The sequence below is a fragment of the Arvicola amphibius genome, chromosome 6 (assembly GCF_903992535.2).
Source record: "Arvicola amphibius chromosome 6, mArvAmp1.2, whole genome shotgun sequence".
NCBI classification, from domain to species: Eukaryota; Metazoa; Chordata; class Mammalia; order Rodentia; family Cricetidae; genus Arvicola; species Arvicola amphibius.
In genome coordinates, this window is record NC_052052.2 from 27,300,448 (window position 1) to 27,315,774 (window position 15,327).

The following is a 15,327-nucleotide window of genomic DNA, read 5'->3' on the forward strand; positions in this document are numbered from 1 at the left end:
TCTCTCCTGGATGACTGAGACAGCCTCCTGAGCATCCTATCCAGTCACACAGTAGACATCAGGAGCTCTGCAAACTGCAAATACAGTCCCAGAGTCTGCTGCTTGGGACTCGGGTTTGCAGAATGAAAGTAAGCCCAGCTCAGAGACTCTCCCCAGTATTACTTTGCTTGTGCCCCATGCTTTTTAGCCATCTGGCTTTCTTCCAGGCCCTTGAACACCAGCCCCCTTTCTGCCACAGGACATTTGAGCACACAATTCCCTCTGTATAGAGCTCTGTTGTTGATGCCGGGTATGGGGGGGACATGTCTTTAATCGCAGTACATGGAAGCAGAGGCAGACAGATCTTTGTGAGTTTGAGGCCAGCCTGATCTACGTAGTGGACTGTGACGGCTATGGCAATGATCGCTGGCCGGCCACAAGTGACTACTGAGCACTTCAAATATATGGCCACTGGGCAACTGAAAAAAATTGAATTCATATTGCTAATTGGTAAAACTTAAAAACTTTCAATTTAATTACTAGAGAACTATTCTTTTTTTCTCTTTTTCTTTTTTCCTTTTTTTTTTTTTGTTTTTCAAGACAGAGTTTCTCTATAGCTTTGTATCCTGTCCTGGAACTAGCTCTGTAGACCAGGCTGGCCTCGAACTCAGAGATACGCCTGCCTCTGCCTCCCGAATGCTGGGATTAAAGGCGTGCGCCACCACCACCCGGTGAGAATTATTCTTAAAACAGTTTGAGTATGCCAATCTCTTGCTTCGCTCAATCTTGTTTTCTGGCTTGTTTGTTTTGTGACACGGTTTCTCTACGTAGCTCTGACTGTCCTGAAACTCGCTCTGTAGACCAGGCTGGCCTTAAACTCACAGAGATCTGCCTGCCTCTGCCTCACTGAGTGTTGGGATTAAAAGCATGTGACACCACTGCCCAGCTCAATCTTAGTTTTTATGAAGTCTAAATACAATTTAAGTTTCTGGAAAAAAATTTCAAGACAGAATATTATACTATATGTGAAAATATATGCACGGAATGTGGGAGACTTAGTTAAAAATGTGAATGGTTTCTCTAGTAATTGTTTATGGTGGTGACATACTAAGAAGTATTTTAGACGGGCAGTGGTGGCGCACTCCTTTAATCCCAGCACTCGGGAGGCAGAGGCAGGCGGGTCTCTGTGAGTTCGAGGCCAGCCTGGTCTACAGAATGAGTTTCAGGACAGCCAGAGAGCTACACAGAGAAACCCTGTCTTGAAAAACAAAACAACAATTAAAAAGACAGTATTCTGCCTATGTTTGCTTAGGAAACCTATAGTGGGATATGTACCTTGTAACTAGGTAACTTGGAATTCCGTGTGACTCACCGATGTCCACTGTGCACACCACTTTAACACTGCCTTTCCCTGGTGCAGGCATTCTCTCTGCTTCCTGGCACCACTGAATGAGCAGCCTGACTCGGCCACATCCTGATGCCTCCATAACCAGGAATGGAACCCAGAACATCCAATGGCATACAGGCAACAGCAGACAGTGATTCAGAAAAACAGGCCACCCAGCGTTCCTAGCTACCTTGGAAGCTGCCTGTCTGATATCCCTCCCTGACTCCCTCTAGAACCCTTCTGCCAGTGACCCCAAAGGCAAGATGTTGTTTGTGATCATCTCTCACACACTTTCTTTAGTTTGCTGGTTTGTTTTTAAAAAGTGTGTGTGTGTGTGTGTGTGTGTATCCATGTCTCCATATGCATGTGGAGGTCAGAGTCATTTCTCCCCTTCTACCACGTGAGTCTCAGATCTGACCCAGGTCATTTGGCTTGGTGGCAAGTACTCATTGGCTGAGCCCTCTTGCTGGCCCAAGACTTTTATCTTTATCTTAAATTCTACTCATTCTTCAGAGCTGGTCACAAATCTCCCATTCTGAGAAACCACCCTGGGAAAAAAGTCTTCTGTTGTTTTGTTTTTCTGAGGCATTTCTTTGTGTAACAATCCTGGCTGTCCTGAACTCACTCTGTAGACCAGGCTGTCCTCGAAACCACATAGATACACCCGCCTCTGCCTGCCGAGTACTGGGATTAAAGGTGTGCACCACCACCACTCGGCTAAAAGTCTTTGATTTTTGTCTCATACTTTTCCCCTTACTGCCATACGCTCTATGAATGTGCCTGCTCTTGACTCCCTCTGTTTGAGCTTTGGGTCTTGCTTGCACCTTCATTTGGTGAACATCTGTCTCTCCCATCATCCTCTGAGCTTTATGAGGGAAGGCTGAGACTGGTCCTCTGAGGAAATCAACCACTCAGTCCCGAGCTGGTTTGCACTACCGCCAGCAGATACCAGAATGCCACCCGATCTCATTCCACCCACACTCGTACCGTACCTTTGACCACGACAGTCCCCAAACATGGCCAGAGAGTCTGCTCTCTCTCCCCCTACTTAGGATTATCCTTTGGTATATAGACCCTGACCTCCCAGATGGAAATCCTCCCACATAGCAGGCCTCTACTTCTTCAGGGAAGTCTCAGGAATGCTTCTTGATGAGGATGTGTATGCCGACCACCGGGAGCCCGGCTAACACACACGTGTGAGACACTAGGTCTGGAATGGCACTGGAGGCTCATTCCCTACGAGCTGCTTGCCAACAAGGTCGTAGCTGGCCCCCAGACCACATGCCGATTAACAGGAATACAGATGGGGCTGGAGAGATGGCTCAGTGATTAAGAGCACTTGCTGCTTTTGCTGAGGACCCGGGTTCAGTTCCCAGCATCCACACCAGCAGGTCATAGCCTCCTGTAACTGGTTTCTGTACCTGCGTGCATGCGCTGCACAGAAACTCACACATACATTCAAATAAATGTTTAAAAATCTTTTTTAAAAAAAATGCAGAGCGCCGGGCGGTGGTGGCGCACGCCTTTAATCCCAGCACTCGGGAGGCAGAGGCAGGCGGATCTCTGAGTTCGAGGCCAGCCTGGTCTACTAGAGCTAGTTCCAGGACAGGCTCTAGAAACTACAGGGAAACCCTGTCTCGAAAAACCAAAAAAAAAAAAAAAAAATGCAGAGAACCTGGCGACCATCCTCTAGGTATCTCTAAAGTTTGCCATTAGGCTATTAGGGGGCTTGTAAAATTGGGCCTTACCCTTCCTTGCTTCTATGAGTACCCACCAAACCTCAAACCCTGAAGATGAATGGAGAGCTTGTTTTGTATGTTTGTTTGTTTGTTTTTTAATTTGAAATAAACTTTAAGCCGTCTCCAAGTCAGCTCAGCCCTGACATAGACCCCGGTTGTGTAATGACTCTCATCTCCAACAATCAAGTCACATAGCTGGGAGTGCCACACAGGCCAGGGGAAAGCACTCTCCCCCTTGGCAGCTGCTCCAGCTTTGGCTCTGGTCTGCCATCCACCTGCCAGATGCTGTCCCAGCAATTCCTCCAGAAGGTTCCACTCCCTGAAGTTTAGGTTCAGATGCTGGGAAACGTCCTCTCAGACATGTCTTCTGAGAGCATCATAAACTGAGTGTGTACAGCTGGGCCACAGGAGGGAAGTATCCTCGATGACTTCAAAAATCAAGAATGTGTGTGTGTATATTGACGTTTTCTGATGTGGCCATATGTGCGCCTGGATATGCACGGATGGATGGATGGATGGATAGATGGGTGGGTGGGCGAGTGGAGGATGTGTGGACTTGCTGTCCCAGATGCTCCAGTTCTGGAAAGTTCCCATGATGCAGTACAGCATAAGACTCTTCCACACAGATCTGGAGACTGATCAACCGTGCCTAGGCGGGTCCTACTGATGTAAGTGGCCCTGCTGTCCCTGGCTGTGGCTGCTGCTGCCCTTTGTGTCTCCGAGAGTTGGCGCCTGGCTCCTTGCTGTTCTTTCTAGGCGTATGCCTGTTGGCATTCTCCCTCCGGCCTTGGCCCCCCTTCCTCCTCTTCTGCCCTGCAACAATCAGATAGTGGATAAAAATCAATGAAGGATGCTCAGATACTCTGGGTGCCCAAGGGTCCTCAGGAGGTCATGGCAATGAAGTTAGGTGGGAAGGCAAAAGAAGGTGGCCTCAAAGCCTCTTCTGGCTATATAGCCTCTTCAGGGGACCTTATAGCATAAGGACTAGAAACAGTCCCTAGGGACTTGTCTCTGCCCCCACTCCCCAGTGCATACCAGGCTCCCTCCTTCGCCTCATCCCTTGAACCCCAAAGACCCTAGAGCATTTCCTGACTGTTCACCGAAGGTATCAGGACAGTCCCTACTCCCCGCCACCCACCAACTACCTCTGAGTCCAGCCAGGGTGGGTGGACAGCATCTACCTCGTTGCTAACTTCAGGCTCTGTGGCCTTGTCTGAATGGGTCCAAGTCTCTGGGGCCTAGCCCACCCCAACCGCTCTGTTGAGCGCTCTCGCTCTCTCTCTCTCTCTCTCTCTCTCTCTCTCTCTCTCTCTCTCTCTCTCTCCTTTCCCCTCTCTCCCTCTCTCTCTGTTCTTCTAAAATGAACACCCAGAAGAAATGGGACAAGGATCATGCCCAAAGAAGTTTCGACTTTTGGCCACAGAGCATCTCAGGGCACTGTCCTCAGCCAGGATATGTCCCCAGTTTGCAGTTTGGGACACCCGGCAGGATGTAGATATAACTGACCCTGGAGGCAGAGGCTGCAGCTCACCCTCAGGACATGGCGTCTTGCGCACTGTACACTTCCGGGTCTCTTTGGTGTCAGTGCAGGTGGTGAGGTCTCCCCCAGGAGCATGGAGCACCCTGCGTGTCCGCTCTTCCGATCCCTTCCGGAAACCGCACAGCTTCCTCTTCTTGGAGCAGGGCCCCCATGGAGACCACTCACTCATTTCACATTGTGCTGAGGGAGGTGAGGTAGGAGGAAGGGAAGGAAGAGGCAAAGGGGCCGCCCCCTCGCCCCTCTGGTCCGTCTGAGTGCCCCTGGAGAAATCTCACCCACCCACCCACCTACCTACCTACCCAATCAATCCCAGTCCAGACCTAGGGCCACAGAGAAAGAAGCCCCAAAAAGAGGTTTGCGGAAGAGCTTTCTCTTGCCCCGCCCCTTCACCCTGTCTTGCCCCGCCCCCTCACCCTGTGCCATCAGCCTCTAAGACTTCCATCCAGCTCTCTGCTCTGGGCCCTGGGCCCTCTGCCTCTGGCACCGGCTCCTTACCAGGACTGCTGCACTCCATGGTGCTGTTGGCTGCTGTGGAGCCCTCGGGACAGGCTGGATAGCAGCGGCCCTTGTGCAAGTACAGGCCCTCCTGACACTTGGTGCAGAAGTTGTGGCTGAAGCAGGCCTCACAGTGCTCAATCTTGCATTCTGCAGACAGAAGCAGAATGGAGTTTGGCCGCGGTTGGGATGGGCAAGTTCTTTTATCCCCGGCCCCAAAGCCTACTGCTCACATCCACTCACAGAGGTCGGGATCTTGGTCTAGAGTTGGGATTCCTACAGAGGAATCTTTCAAAAGGGAGGGGACAAAGAGAGGACACTGAAGTAGTCACTCCTGAGTACTGACCTGGGATGCTTGCCAACAACAGTTAACCAGAACCCAAAGTCTCAGATCCTAGAACTCAGGCTGAGGCCCAAGGTTTCAGAGGAGGAGGGGCCTACTGGGCTTGGTGGAGACAGAGAAGACTGGTTCAGCATCCCAAGACATCCCAGAGACCCTCTAAAAAAAGTAGGGCTGGCTGGGCGGTGGTGGCACATGCCTTTAATCCTAGTACTTGGGAGGCAGAGGCAGGTGGATCTCTATGAGTTCAAAGCCAGCCTGATCTACAGAGCGAGATCTGGGACAGGCTACAAAGCTACACAGAGAAACCCTGCTTCAAAAAACAAAACGAAACTAAACAAGAGTAGGACAGAAAGGGAGCACCTGTGTGGCACCCCTTCTCACACTGATGGGCACCCCCAGCACCCCAGCACTCAGTCTCCTCCTGCCCAGAGCAGAAGGAATCTGCTCAAAGGAGTGGGAGCAATCCCAGGGCAAATTCCTCTCCCTGTGCAAAACCATGTGCCAGGAACCCCTGGGTTGGACTCCTGGGTCCCTCCCTTCCTCCTCTTGCCAGCTCCCTCCTTTGCGGGAGGTGGGTAGAACAGGGCTTGACTGAGAACAGACAGGCCTTCCACCGTCTCCTCTCCCCAGACTGGGAGGTATTGGTTTCCTCAAGGTACTGGCTCCTCCCAGTCTCTGGCACCTGAAGCACCAGCTGCCAGCCTCTGGCACATCCAGGAACCCCCTCTTCCTCAGTGCCCTGAAGACCAAGAGGGCGGCTCCCAGAGCCCACTTTGTCTCACTGAGCTACTCACCCACCTTCTTCTGTACCTTTGTCCTGGTGACTTAATTTCAACTTTGCTTCCCTTTCTCCTGCCACCTCTTCCTTACCCAACCCCCCTACCCCGCTCCCACCATTTGCTTAGATTCCTGCGTTTGGTTGCCAGTACAATAAGAATCAAATAACAATAGTAGCTACCATTTATTGAGTGCCAGACACCAAGAGGCTTATAGGTGTGTCCCTCAACAACCCAAGGAGGAAAGACTAGCACTCCCAGTTTAAGGATGAGCTGTCAGGGGGCTGAGCTACTCCCAAGGTCATACAAAGAGCTAGTAGCCAAGCTGAGAGCAGAATTCAGAAGGCTGCGCTGGCACCAGGCATTTCCCCTCCATGCCTCTAATCTACAAGCTTTAAGAACCTCTGGCCCCTTCTATCCAGCCTCCCTCCAAAGGCTTTTGTAAGGCTCTGTGATTTAAGATCTGGAAATGAGTTTCAGGCACCGAAGGAAGGAGGAAATACTGGTGTGGTTCACAGGTTCACTGGGTGTCCCCAGAATGTCCCAGTTGTAATTACAGGAACGGGATGGAGAAGGGGCAGCACGTGCCTTGTAACACATGGAACTGTGGCTGGGGTGAAAAAGCAGAGCCAGAAACCAGAGGGACTCGTGAAAGAGCAGAACGGCCAGACTGGTTTCCCTGGAGCCAGGGTAGTGCCGACACAGGCTGACTAGCAGCAGGCATGCGCACTAGGTTGTAAGTCTCAGAAGCATCTCGGTGGCCGGGGCGCAGAGGGTTGGCTGGATGGACCGGCTATGGAAACGGTGCAGGAGACAGGTGTTGGGAGTCTAGACAGGACAAGGGGAAGGAGGGAACAGTAGCTGGGCCGTGGTTAATGAGTGGGCTGGGCAGCACAGTGAGGGGCTAGCTTTGGGGTCTCCGGCTTGACAAGATGAGTTGGGCAGTCAGAGTGAACTGTGGGAACTATGTGCGGCTATGGAGAGAGAAGGGCGGAGTTCTGGTTTCTACACAATGGGATTATGGGTAGAGCCTCTAGGAGGATGTGTGCCTGTATATCTGAAACAAGAGTGCGCCTCATCTTCTTTCTGTGTCCCCTCTGCACTCCTAACTAGTTCAAAGCATAGTCCTCCAGGGTCCAGGGCCTCTCCATCCCCCCTCCCCCCCCACAAACTCACTGATGCATTTGTTCATGTCGGGGTTTCGGGCATCAAAGTATCCAGGCGGGCAGGAGGGCAGGCAGACGCCCACCTGGCGGATGTCGTTCCTCTCCAGCAGAATGAACAGCTTGGGCGAGCACTTGAGGCAGCCGTTGACTTCTGAACAGAGCTCACAGCCCTTGGCACAAGCTTGGCTCCCCTCAGCACTGACTGCAGGGTAAAGTAAGCATGAGAAGGTGGCTGTAGGGGAGCACCCATATTTCTGGGCTCCCACAGAGATGGGAGGTGATCCTTCGGGGACTTCGTAGCACAAAGGGGATGTGTATCTCGGGAGACAGGGCTGGGTGAACAGCTCTCAGCAAGCCCAGAGCCCCTAAGTAGTGAGTGGTCATACCTGGATCTGCACCCCTAACTTCTTACTGGCTCCAGCAATCCAAGCCTGGACGCTTGCTTTTTATCCCCAGAGATGAAACTCAACCTTTACCTTCCTGGAACCTTACCCTAACTCTCTCCAAGGGAGGAAACTTCAGCCCCAGGTACTCAACAAAGCTTTTCCATTGCTGGTAAAGATTTAAGATCAAGATGGATCCTGGATTAAAGGTTACAAGGAGAAAGACTGAAAGATAAGTAGAGTAACCGAAACCTAGAATAATGGTCTCAACTTGAGAGATTTTGCTTCCTAGGAGGCATTTGACCAACTTTTTTTTTTTAATGACGGAGTCTCAGGTAGTCAGAAGATGACCTTGAACTTCTGTCCTCCTGCCTTCACCTCCAGAATGCTGGGATCTCAAGTAGATGCCACCATACCTGGTTTTTGTGATACTGGGAACCAAACCCAGGGCCTTGAACATTTGAGATAAGCACTCCACAAAGCTAAATCCCCAACCCTAAGGACTTTAAAAAAATAGATTTATTTTAATTGTTCATGTATCACACACACACACACACACACACACACACACACACATATGCACCATGTGCATGTCTAGTGCCCTCAGAGGTCAGAGAAGGGCCTCAGATGATTGTAAGCCATCATGTGGGTGCTGGGAACTGAACCCAGATATTCTGCAAGAGGAACAAGTGGTGCTCTTAATTGCTGAGCCATCTCCCCAGCCCCTGGGGACTTTTTTTGATCATGATGACCAGAGAAGTAAGTTGCTACTGGTATTAAGGCAGTAAAGATAAAAGAAGCCCTTGATCATTCTCAAATGTGTGGACCCGCCCTGGACAAAAAGAATCATGTGGTCCAAAATGTCTGTGATGCTGAGGTTGAGACATCCTGGTTTAGTGCTCTCCCTGAAGGCAGCACGACCTTCCACAGCAGCTCTGAGACTTAGGTTTCATCCTGTCCTTCACTAACTGTTCAGTTGACACCCGTCACCTTCCATGTGCCACATGTGGAGTGAGCTCAGGGGTCAGGTGTCAAATTGAGCCTCTTTGCAGAGGGACTGGCCTTCAGCCAGGCAGACACCCATCCATATGTGAGTGCCAGGCGGCCCTAAGCCAGCAACAGTGGACTCAAGAGTCCGGGAAAGCCACCATGTATGGTGGCTCTTGCATGTAATCCCAGCATTCCGGGCAGAAGGTTATGAATTTGAGGCCAGACTAGAGCAATATAGTAAGAGGCTGTTGAAGGAGGAAGAAGAAGAAGGAAGAGAAAAGAAAGAGAAGAAAGAGAAGAAAGGACTCTCGAAGGAAGTGCCATGGAGCCCCTTTTTGAGGGACCAGTAGAACATCTGTCCCGTAGAGCACAGAAACAAGGGTGCTGGAAGGAAGAGGACCGGAGAGGGCAAGGGAACATGCAGATAATTTGGGGGAGGGAATAGTGGGAGATAAGATGTCTTTTCTCTATATTGCACTAAGGAGCTTTAGTCCCGTGGGAAGTGTTTCCCTTCAAGAGCCCTCTGCATAGGATTCTTCCAGATGTCAACAGGAGGATGTGGGGGAGAGGTTACTGCTGCAGGTGAGGCCTGGAACCAGCGCCTGGAATGAATCTCAACGGGACTATCGGTCTGTCTATCTGTTTTTTGTTTGTTTGTTTGTTGTTTTGTTTTTTGAAACTGGGTTTCTCTGTGACTTTGGAGCCTGTCCTGGAACTAGCTCTTGTAGACCAGGCTGGCCTCGTACTCACAGAGATCCGCCTGCCTCTGCCTGAGTGCTGGGATTAAAGGCCTGCACCACCACCCAGCTTTGCTTTCGTCTTTTTGGGACAGGGTCTATACTATGAAACCTGGCTGTCCTGGGCTTTACTTTATAGAACAGGCTATCCTTGAAATCATAGAGATCTGTCTACCTCTGCTTCCTAAGTGTTGGAATTAAAAGTGTGCATCACCATGCCCAGCAATTTGTTTGTATTTTGAGAAAAGGTCCACTATGTAGCACAGGCTGGCCACAAACTCATGATCCTCTGGCCTCAGGCTCCAGCAGCCTGGGGTGGCAGACACTGCCACAGACCCCTTTCCTGCAGGGCTTTTTGCAACCCTGATGACAGACCTGTGTGTGCAGCGACTCTCCGGGAGGGGACAGAGAAAAGAGGCCCTTCCTAGACATTTTGGCTGCAGACCACTTGGTTTCATTGTTTACTTTTGAAACTTTTACTCATGTAGCCCAGGCTGCCCTCAAACTCCCTACGTAGCCAAGGCTAGCCTTGAGCTCCAGCTCTTCCTTCTACTTCTGAGTGCTGGGATGCCGGGATTGTGCCACCACATCCAGCTTTATGATGATCTAGGAATTAAACACAGTGCTTTGTGCGCCAGGCAAGACCTCTACTAATCATGCTACTTCCCAGCTTCGGCTTTCAAGAGTCTCACAGTGTAGCCCGAGCTATCCTGGAACTGCAACGTAGCCCAGGCTTCCTTGAACTTGAAACAATTGCCCCACCTCTGCCTCCTGAGGGCTGGGAGGACAGGGGTGAGCCACTACGCCCATCCCATTATTATGATCAAGCCTCCTTTCTTGCATACGAGGAGATGAAGAGGTTAAATTACTGAGCCATGAGGCATCAGCCAGTTTGTGTCCCGGGCACCGAGAACACAGCATACGAAAGGCAGATGGAGGCTGCTGGCAAGAGCGTGGAAAGCAAGAGCGTCTTGCTCGATGAGTTCCTTCAGGTGAAACTTGGTTGCCTGGAGTCAGTGCTACTGAGCTGGTGAAAATCAAGCATCGCTTTCGTTTTGCCTGGCGTGCTCACTGCAGGGGCAGATGTGCAACTACACTGCAACTCTGCAGAGTCTTTCAGCCGTGGTTCAGCCGTGCATCAAGGGTGTGGGTCACTGTAGAGTTTAGAGACTGCTTCCATGCCATGCAAGGTCCTTTGAGTCACTGCCCTGTTTGTTGCAGAAAAGAACGCTCACTCTGGCTGTTTGCCTTTGCATGAGTGGTTGAGATGAGCCAGGTGTCCCCCAGTCTTTACAGGGGGATTTTATGGCTTTGATTTTGTTTTCAGCAGTAGGGGATGATGCAAAGCCATCCAGTGCTAGGAAACAGTTTACCACTGAGCCACATTCCCGGCCCTCTTTTTACTTTGAGATAGGGATTCACTAAGTTGTCCAGGTTGGCCTTGAACTTTTCAAGCCTCCTGCCTCAAGCTCCAAGTACTGGCACTCTGGGCCTGCACAATGAGGCTTGACTCCTGATAGCAAGACTTCAGTATTCATTCTCTCTTCTTAGTCTCTCTGTTAAGAAAAAATTTGCACCTGGCAGTGGCGGCGGCGCACACCTCTAATCCCAGCACTCGGGAGGCAGAGGCAGGCGAGTTCAAGACCAGCCTGGTCTACAGAGCAGGCCTTCCAAGGCCAGCCAAGGCTACACAGAGAAACCCTGTCTAGAAAAGCAAACAAACAAAAGAACACATTTGCACAGGCCTCCTCATTACCCCACTGTCCACTCAACCAATCACACTGCATTTTTCTCAGTTGACGCTGGTATTGGCTAAGAAAGTATGCTAACCCCCAGGGCGAGCATAGGGGGAGCACGGCGAGAATGGGAACGTGGGAAACTGAAAGAGAAGCAAGGCCGAGCCAGGAAGAACCTCACACCAATAAAAGAAACAAAGGCACTACCCAAAGGCAGCAAGGGAGGCTGACAGGAGCCACAATCAGGATTTCACTTTAGAAGGCCCCCTCAGTACGGTGGACAGTGGGCTGAAGAGGTGGCAAAGGAGGAAGCAGGAAGATCCCTGGGTTAAAACTCTCAAAATGGGAAGGTGAGCAGTTATCACTCACCTGTGGTCCCCTCTGGAAGCCCAGGCAGGAGGATTTCCACTCTGAGGCTGGCCTACGATACATAGTGAGAACCAGCTTCTAATGGCGGTAAGCTGGGGCAGGGAAAGGGGCAAACAGACCTGGGATCTGAAAGTGGTGATCCCGCCGGACCAGGTGCTGGGTGGCATGTGGTATGAACGACAGCACAAGGGGACTTCGAGACGCTGAACTTGTGAATCCGGGTAACCGCTGACCCTCCACTGGGTCAGAAATCCCAGAACAGGCTTGGGTGGGGAGATGAGCAAGACCCCAGGTATGCTGAGTGACCAGTTCATGTGGGACACTCAGGAAAGGTGGCCACTAAGCAGTGGGACTCAAGAGATGAAGTTTGTCAGTAGATGAACAGTAGTAACAGCCATTCAAGGCAAAGGGCACCAGGCATGCTGTTGCAGGGCTATAATCCCAACACTTGGGAAGCAGAAGCAGGAGGATCTGGAGGTCAAGGCCAGTGTTGGCTACACAGCAAGTTCTAAGCTAGCCTCAACTAGGCTACATGGCACTCTGCCTTAAAAAAAAAAACAAACAAACAAAACCAGCCACTCCCACACACATAAAGAAGGACAAGTGAGATGGCAAATGGGCCTAGAGAGTGGGAGGCAAGAGTGACAGGGTAGGGCGAGGTTAGCCTTGATGAACCCAACGAGAGCCTGGTTAAGGATCCTGAAAAACATCCTGAGCCAAGGAAGCCACAGGAAGAGGGTGCTCATCGAAGAGGGAGGCACCAATAGGCTGAATGCCCCAGTCCCATGAGGAATCTACAGCAGATATAGTTGATAACCACACTGGAAGTCAATACAGGAGGCTCAGAGGGCAGAAGCAAGGCATAAACGGGACAGAAGAATCTAAAGACGAAGCAATGCTGTTGCTTTTGAGAAGAGTTGACGGCGGTAGAGTAGCAAGGTGGGGTCAGTGCTGGCAGAATCCTCAAGAGTATAAGGGTAGAGGTAGGGGGGCAAATCTCTCAGGCCATGCCCCGGCAGCCCCTGTGCTGCACAGAGAAGCAGAGGAAGAAGGGCTTAGAAAGAGGTAGCCGGGGGATCTTGGGGAGGTGGGAGCTGGCAGAGTGGGAGAGGGACCAGGTTTCCTAAGGGACGTCACTGGGAGGGGGCCGAGACAGGTAGCTTTGAAACATGCCTACAAGGCTGGACCATTAGTGGTCACTGACAGTGACTTTGAGAAGGGCAAAGCAGGCAAACGTCAGCGATCTGGGCAGCGGATGGAAGGGAAGGCTTCTGGAATAAAGCAGAACAAAGCAAGAGACTGAGAGCAACGCTAGAACTCCGGAGACCGAAGAAGCAGGAAGGTTGCCATGGGCTCCGGACCATGGGGTACAGAGTGAGATCCTGTCTTGAAGAAAGTGGGTGAGAGGAGTAGGATAAAGAGAAGGAGGAGGAAGAGCAGGAAAGTAGGAGAAGGGAAGAGAGGGAGGGCAGGGGGGAGGAGGGATAGGATGCCAAGACTCAGAGGCAGAGAAAGTGATGAAGACCTGCAGAGATGAGGTTGCAGGATTGACTGGGTGAGAAGAAGATCCAGAAGCCTGCATAAAGGTTTGGAAGCTCACATGTGGGGACCCAGTGATGGGTAGGGGTCAGCTTGGTGAACCAAGGAATGTTTACCAGGGCAGAACAGGAGCCCTGTGACACTCTCAGCTTAGGGAGTCACGGGAGTGACAAGGAGGGAACAGATGGCTCAAGGAGGGGTTCCATGGAGGCTGGCCGGGTGCTCACATGGGGAATGTGATCTTGAATGGAGAACCCAAGGAAGATGACGTATGTCTGGGGGATGCATAGAGGATACTAAAGGGGAGGGGTTGGGGCTGGAGCTGGTGGGTGGAGTGCTTGCTTGCCTAGTGGGCATGGAGCCTGGGCCCCAACCCCAACATCATACCAGTCAGGTATGGTAGTGCAAGTCTCTAACCCCAACACTCAGGAGGTGGAGGCAGGAGGATCAGAAGCTGAAGATCTTTCTCAGTAGCCTGGGCTATTTGAGACAAAGTCTCAAGTTAAAAAAAAATGCAGAGGGGAAACTGAGGCTCTGTCATTCCCCACCATTCACTGCACAGCGAACAGGATCCTGGGACTGCTGGGAGCTGAATGCTAGGGTATGGTGACAGGGATCTAGCCAGCACCAGGGATGCCGGATGGGCACTGTGACAGATAGCTGCAGAGGAGTGGGCACTCACTCTCTGAGCCAGCTGGCTAGGGGACGGCCACACGCCCTCCCAGGAGCAATAGCCTGTGCGAGGGCCTCAAGGTGCTGAGTGTCCCAGAGCATCCCCAGAAGGAAGACAAGGCTTCATCCCACTGGCGAGGAAAGGGGCCAGACAGAACTCCCTCCTGCTGTTTTCTGTGATGACTGGGCCCTGCTAAGCCTAGCTGAGGAGGCTTCTCAGGCTCAAGGGAGGGGAAGGCACTTGGAGAGGACGGCAGCCTTTCTCACTCGCCCCTCTACTGCCTCTGCTCTGGAACCCTTGACTTCCCAGTCATATCTGGAAACATATTCAAAACAAAATTCTGTGCATGAATGTTTTGCCTGCATGTATGTCTGTGTGCCACATGCATGCCTGGTGCTGGAAGCCAGAAGAGGGTGTTGGGTCTCCTGGAACTTGAATTATAGAAGGTTGTGAACAGATATATGGATGCTGGGAATCGAATATGTCCTCTGCAGAGCCAGCCAGTGCTCTCAACCAGTAAGCCATCTCTCCAGGTCCTCAAGCTCCCTTTTCTGGTCAGACAGGCAAGGCTGTGTGCCACCATGGTGCTGCTCCTGCCTCCGGCCTCTGTCAACCCCGTGTAAAACCCATCCAAGCTTCAGTTGCAGGCTGGGGATGTGGCTCAGTGGTAGAGGTTCACCTCGCACGTATGACGCCCTAGGTTCAAGCCTCAGGACAGAGGTGAGGGGGACTGCTGTTGCCTGGCCTGGTGGCTCAACCAGCCCCTCAGTGAAACACTGCTTCCTGTTTATGGTCCCTCCTCCCCAGCTCACTTCCTCCAACTCCCAACTGCCTCCTAGCCAGGCATCCCTCTACAACCAAACACATGGTGACCTCCCACCTCTACCTGAAACACTGTATCACTTCTAAAAGTAAGACCTGCTTTCCAGAGGGCCAAAAGGTTTCCCCGGATGTAATCCTGCCCACTTCCTTCCTCAACCCAAACAGTAACCATTTCCCCAAACACACCTCCCTTTCCATCTTCTATGTCACGCTCTGCAGCCTTCAGAGCCTCAGAACTACCTTTCTCCTCCAGGAAGTCCTCCCTGACCACCTCCCTGCAAATCTGGATGGAGTCTTTTTCTGTGGTCGCCTTTCCCCACCATTTGAATTCATCATGGTAGGTCTAACCTCTTGTTGTTCTTTCTGCTGAGATGTCGCCTCCTGTCACTAGAAAGGGCTCCGGAGGACAGAATCTGTCTTGTTTCTGAATGGGGGCCCAGGGAAGGATGGAGACTAGCGAGGGCTGGATCTGTCTAGAGTTGGGCCGAGGGGAGTGTGTGGTGGAGGGTCTCAAGGAGGGTGTGGTGTGGGCATAGACAGTGGCAAGCACCCACTGGTGTGTAGGGAGTGGCGCTTGGCACATGTGGGGACTCAAGGTGGGCTAGGTCAAGGAGGGAGTCTGGGGATGGTGAGCTCCGGCCTTGGAACAGCTG

The 15,327-nt window shown here is 51.7% G+C and overlaps 1 protein-coding gene across 1 annotated transcript; it reads right to left on the reverse strand.

Moving 5' to 3' along the window:
- Window positions 1-3,193: 3,193 nt before the first annotated feature.
- Window positions 3,194-14,872, reverse strand: Rspo1 (R-spondin 1). Its single transcript, XM_042055291.1, has 6 exons — window positions 14,861-14,872; window positions 14,367-14,703; window positions 7,436-7,627; window positions 5,141-5,290; window positions 4,637-4,825; window positions 3,194-3,918 (listed from the first exon to the last, which is right to left on the reverse strand). Exons 1-6 carry the CDS (start codon window positions 14,870-14,872, stop codon window positions 3,755-3,757), a joined length of 1,044 nt encoding a protein of 347 aa, XP_041911225.1. The 3' UTR covers window positions 3,194-3,754.
- Window positions 14,873-15,327: the final 455 nt, after the last annotated feature.

Coding starts and splice junctions, on each gene's coding strand:
- Rspo1 (XM_042055291.1), bottom strand. Junction 4,826..5,140: donor CATGGAGTGCAGCAGTCCTG/GTAAGGAGCCGG, acceptor CACCTCCCTCAG/CACAATGTGAAATGAGTGAG. Junction 3,919..4,636: donor CAAGACGCCATGTCCTGAGG/GTGAGCTGCAGC, acceptor TGATTGTTGCAG/GGCAGAAGAGGAGGAAGGGG.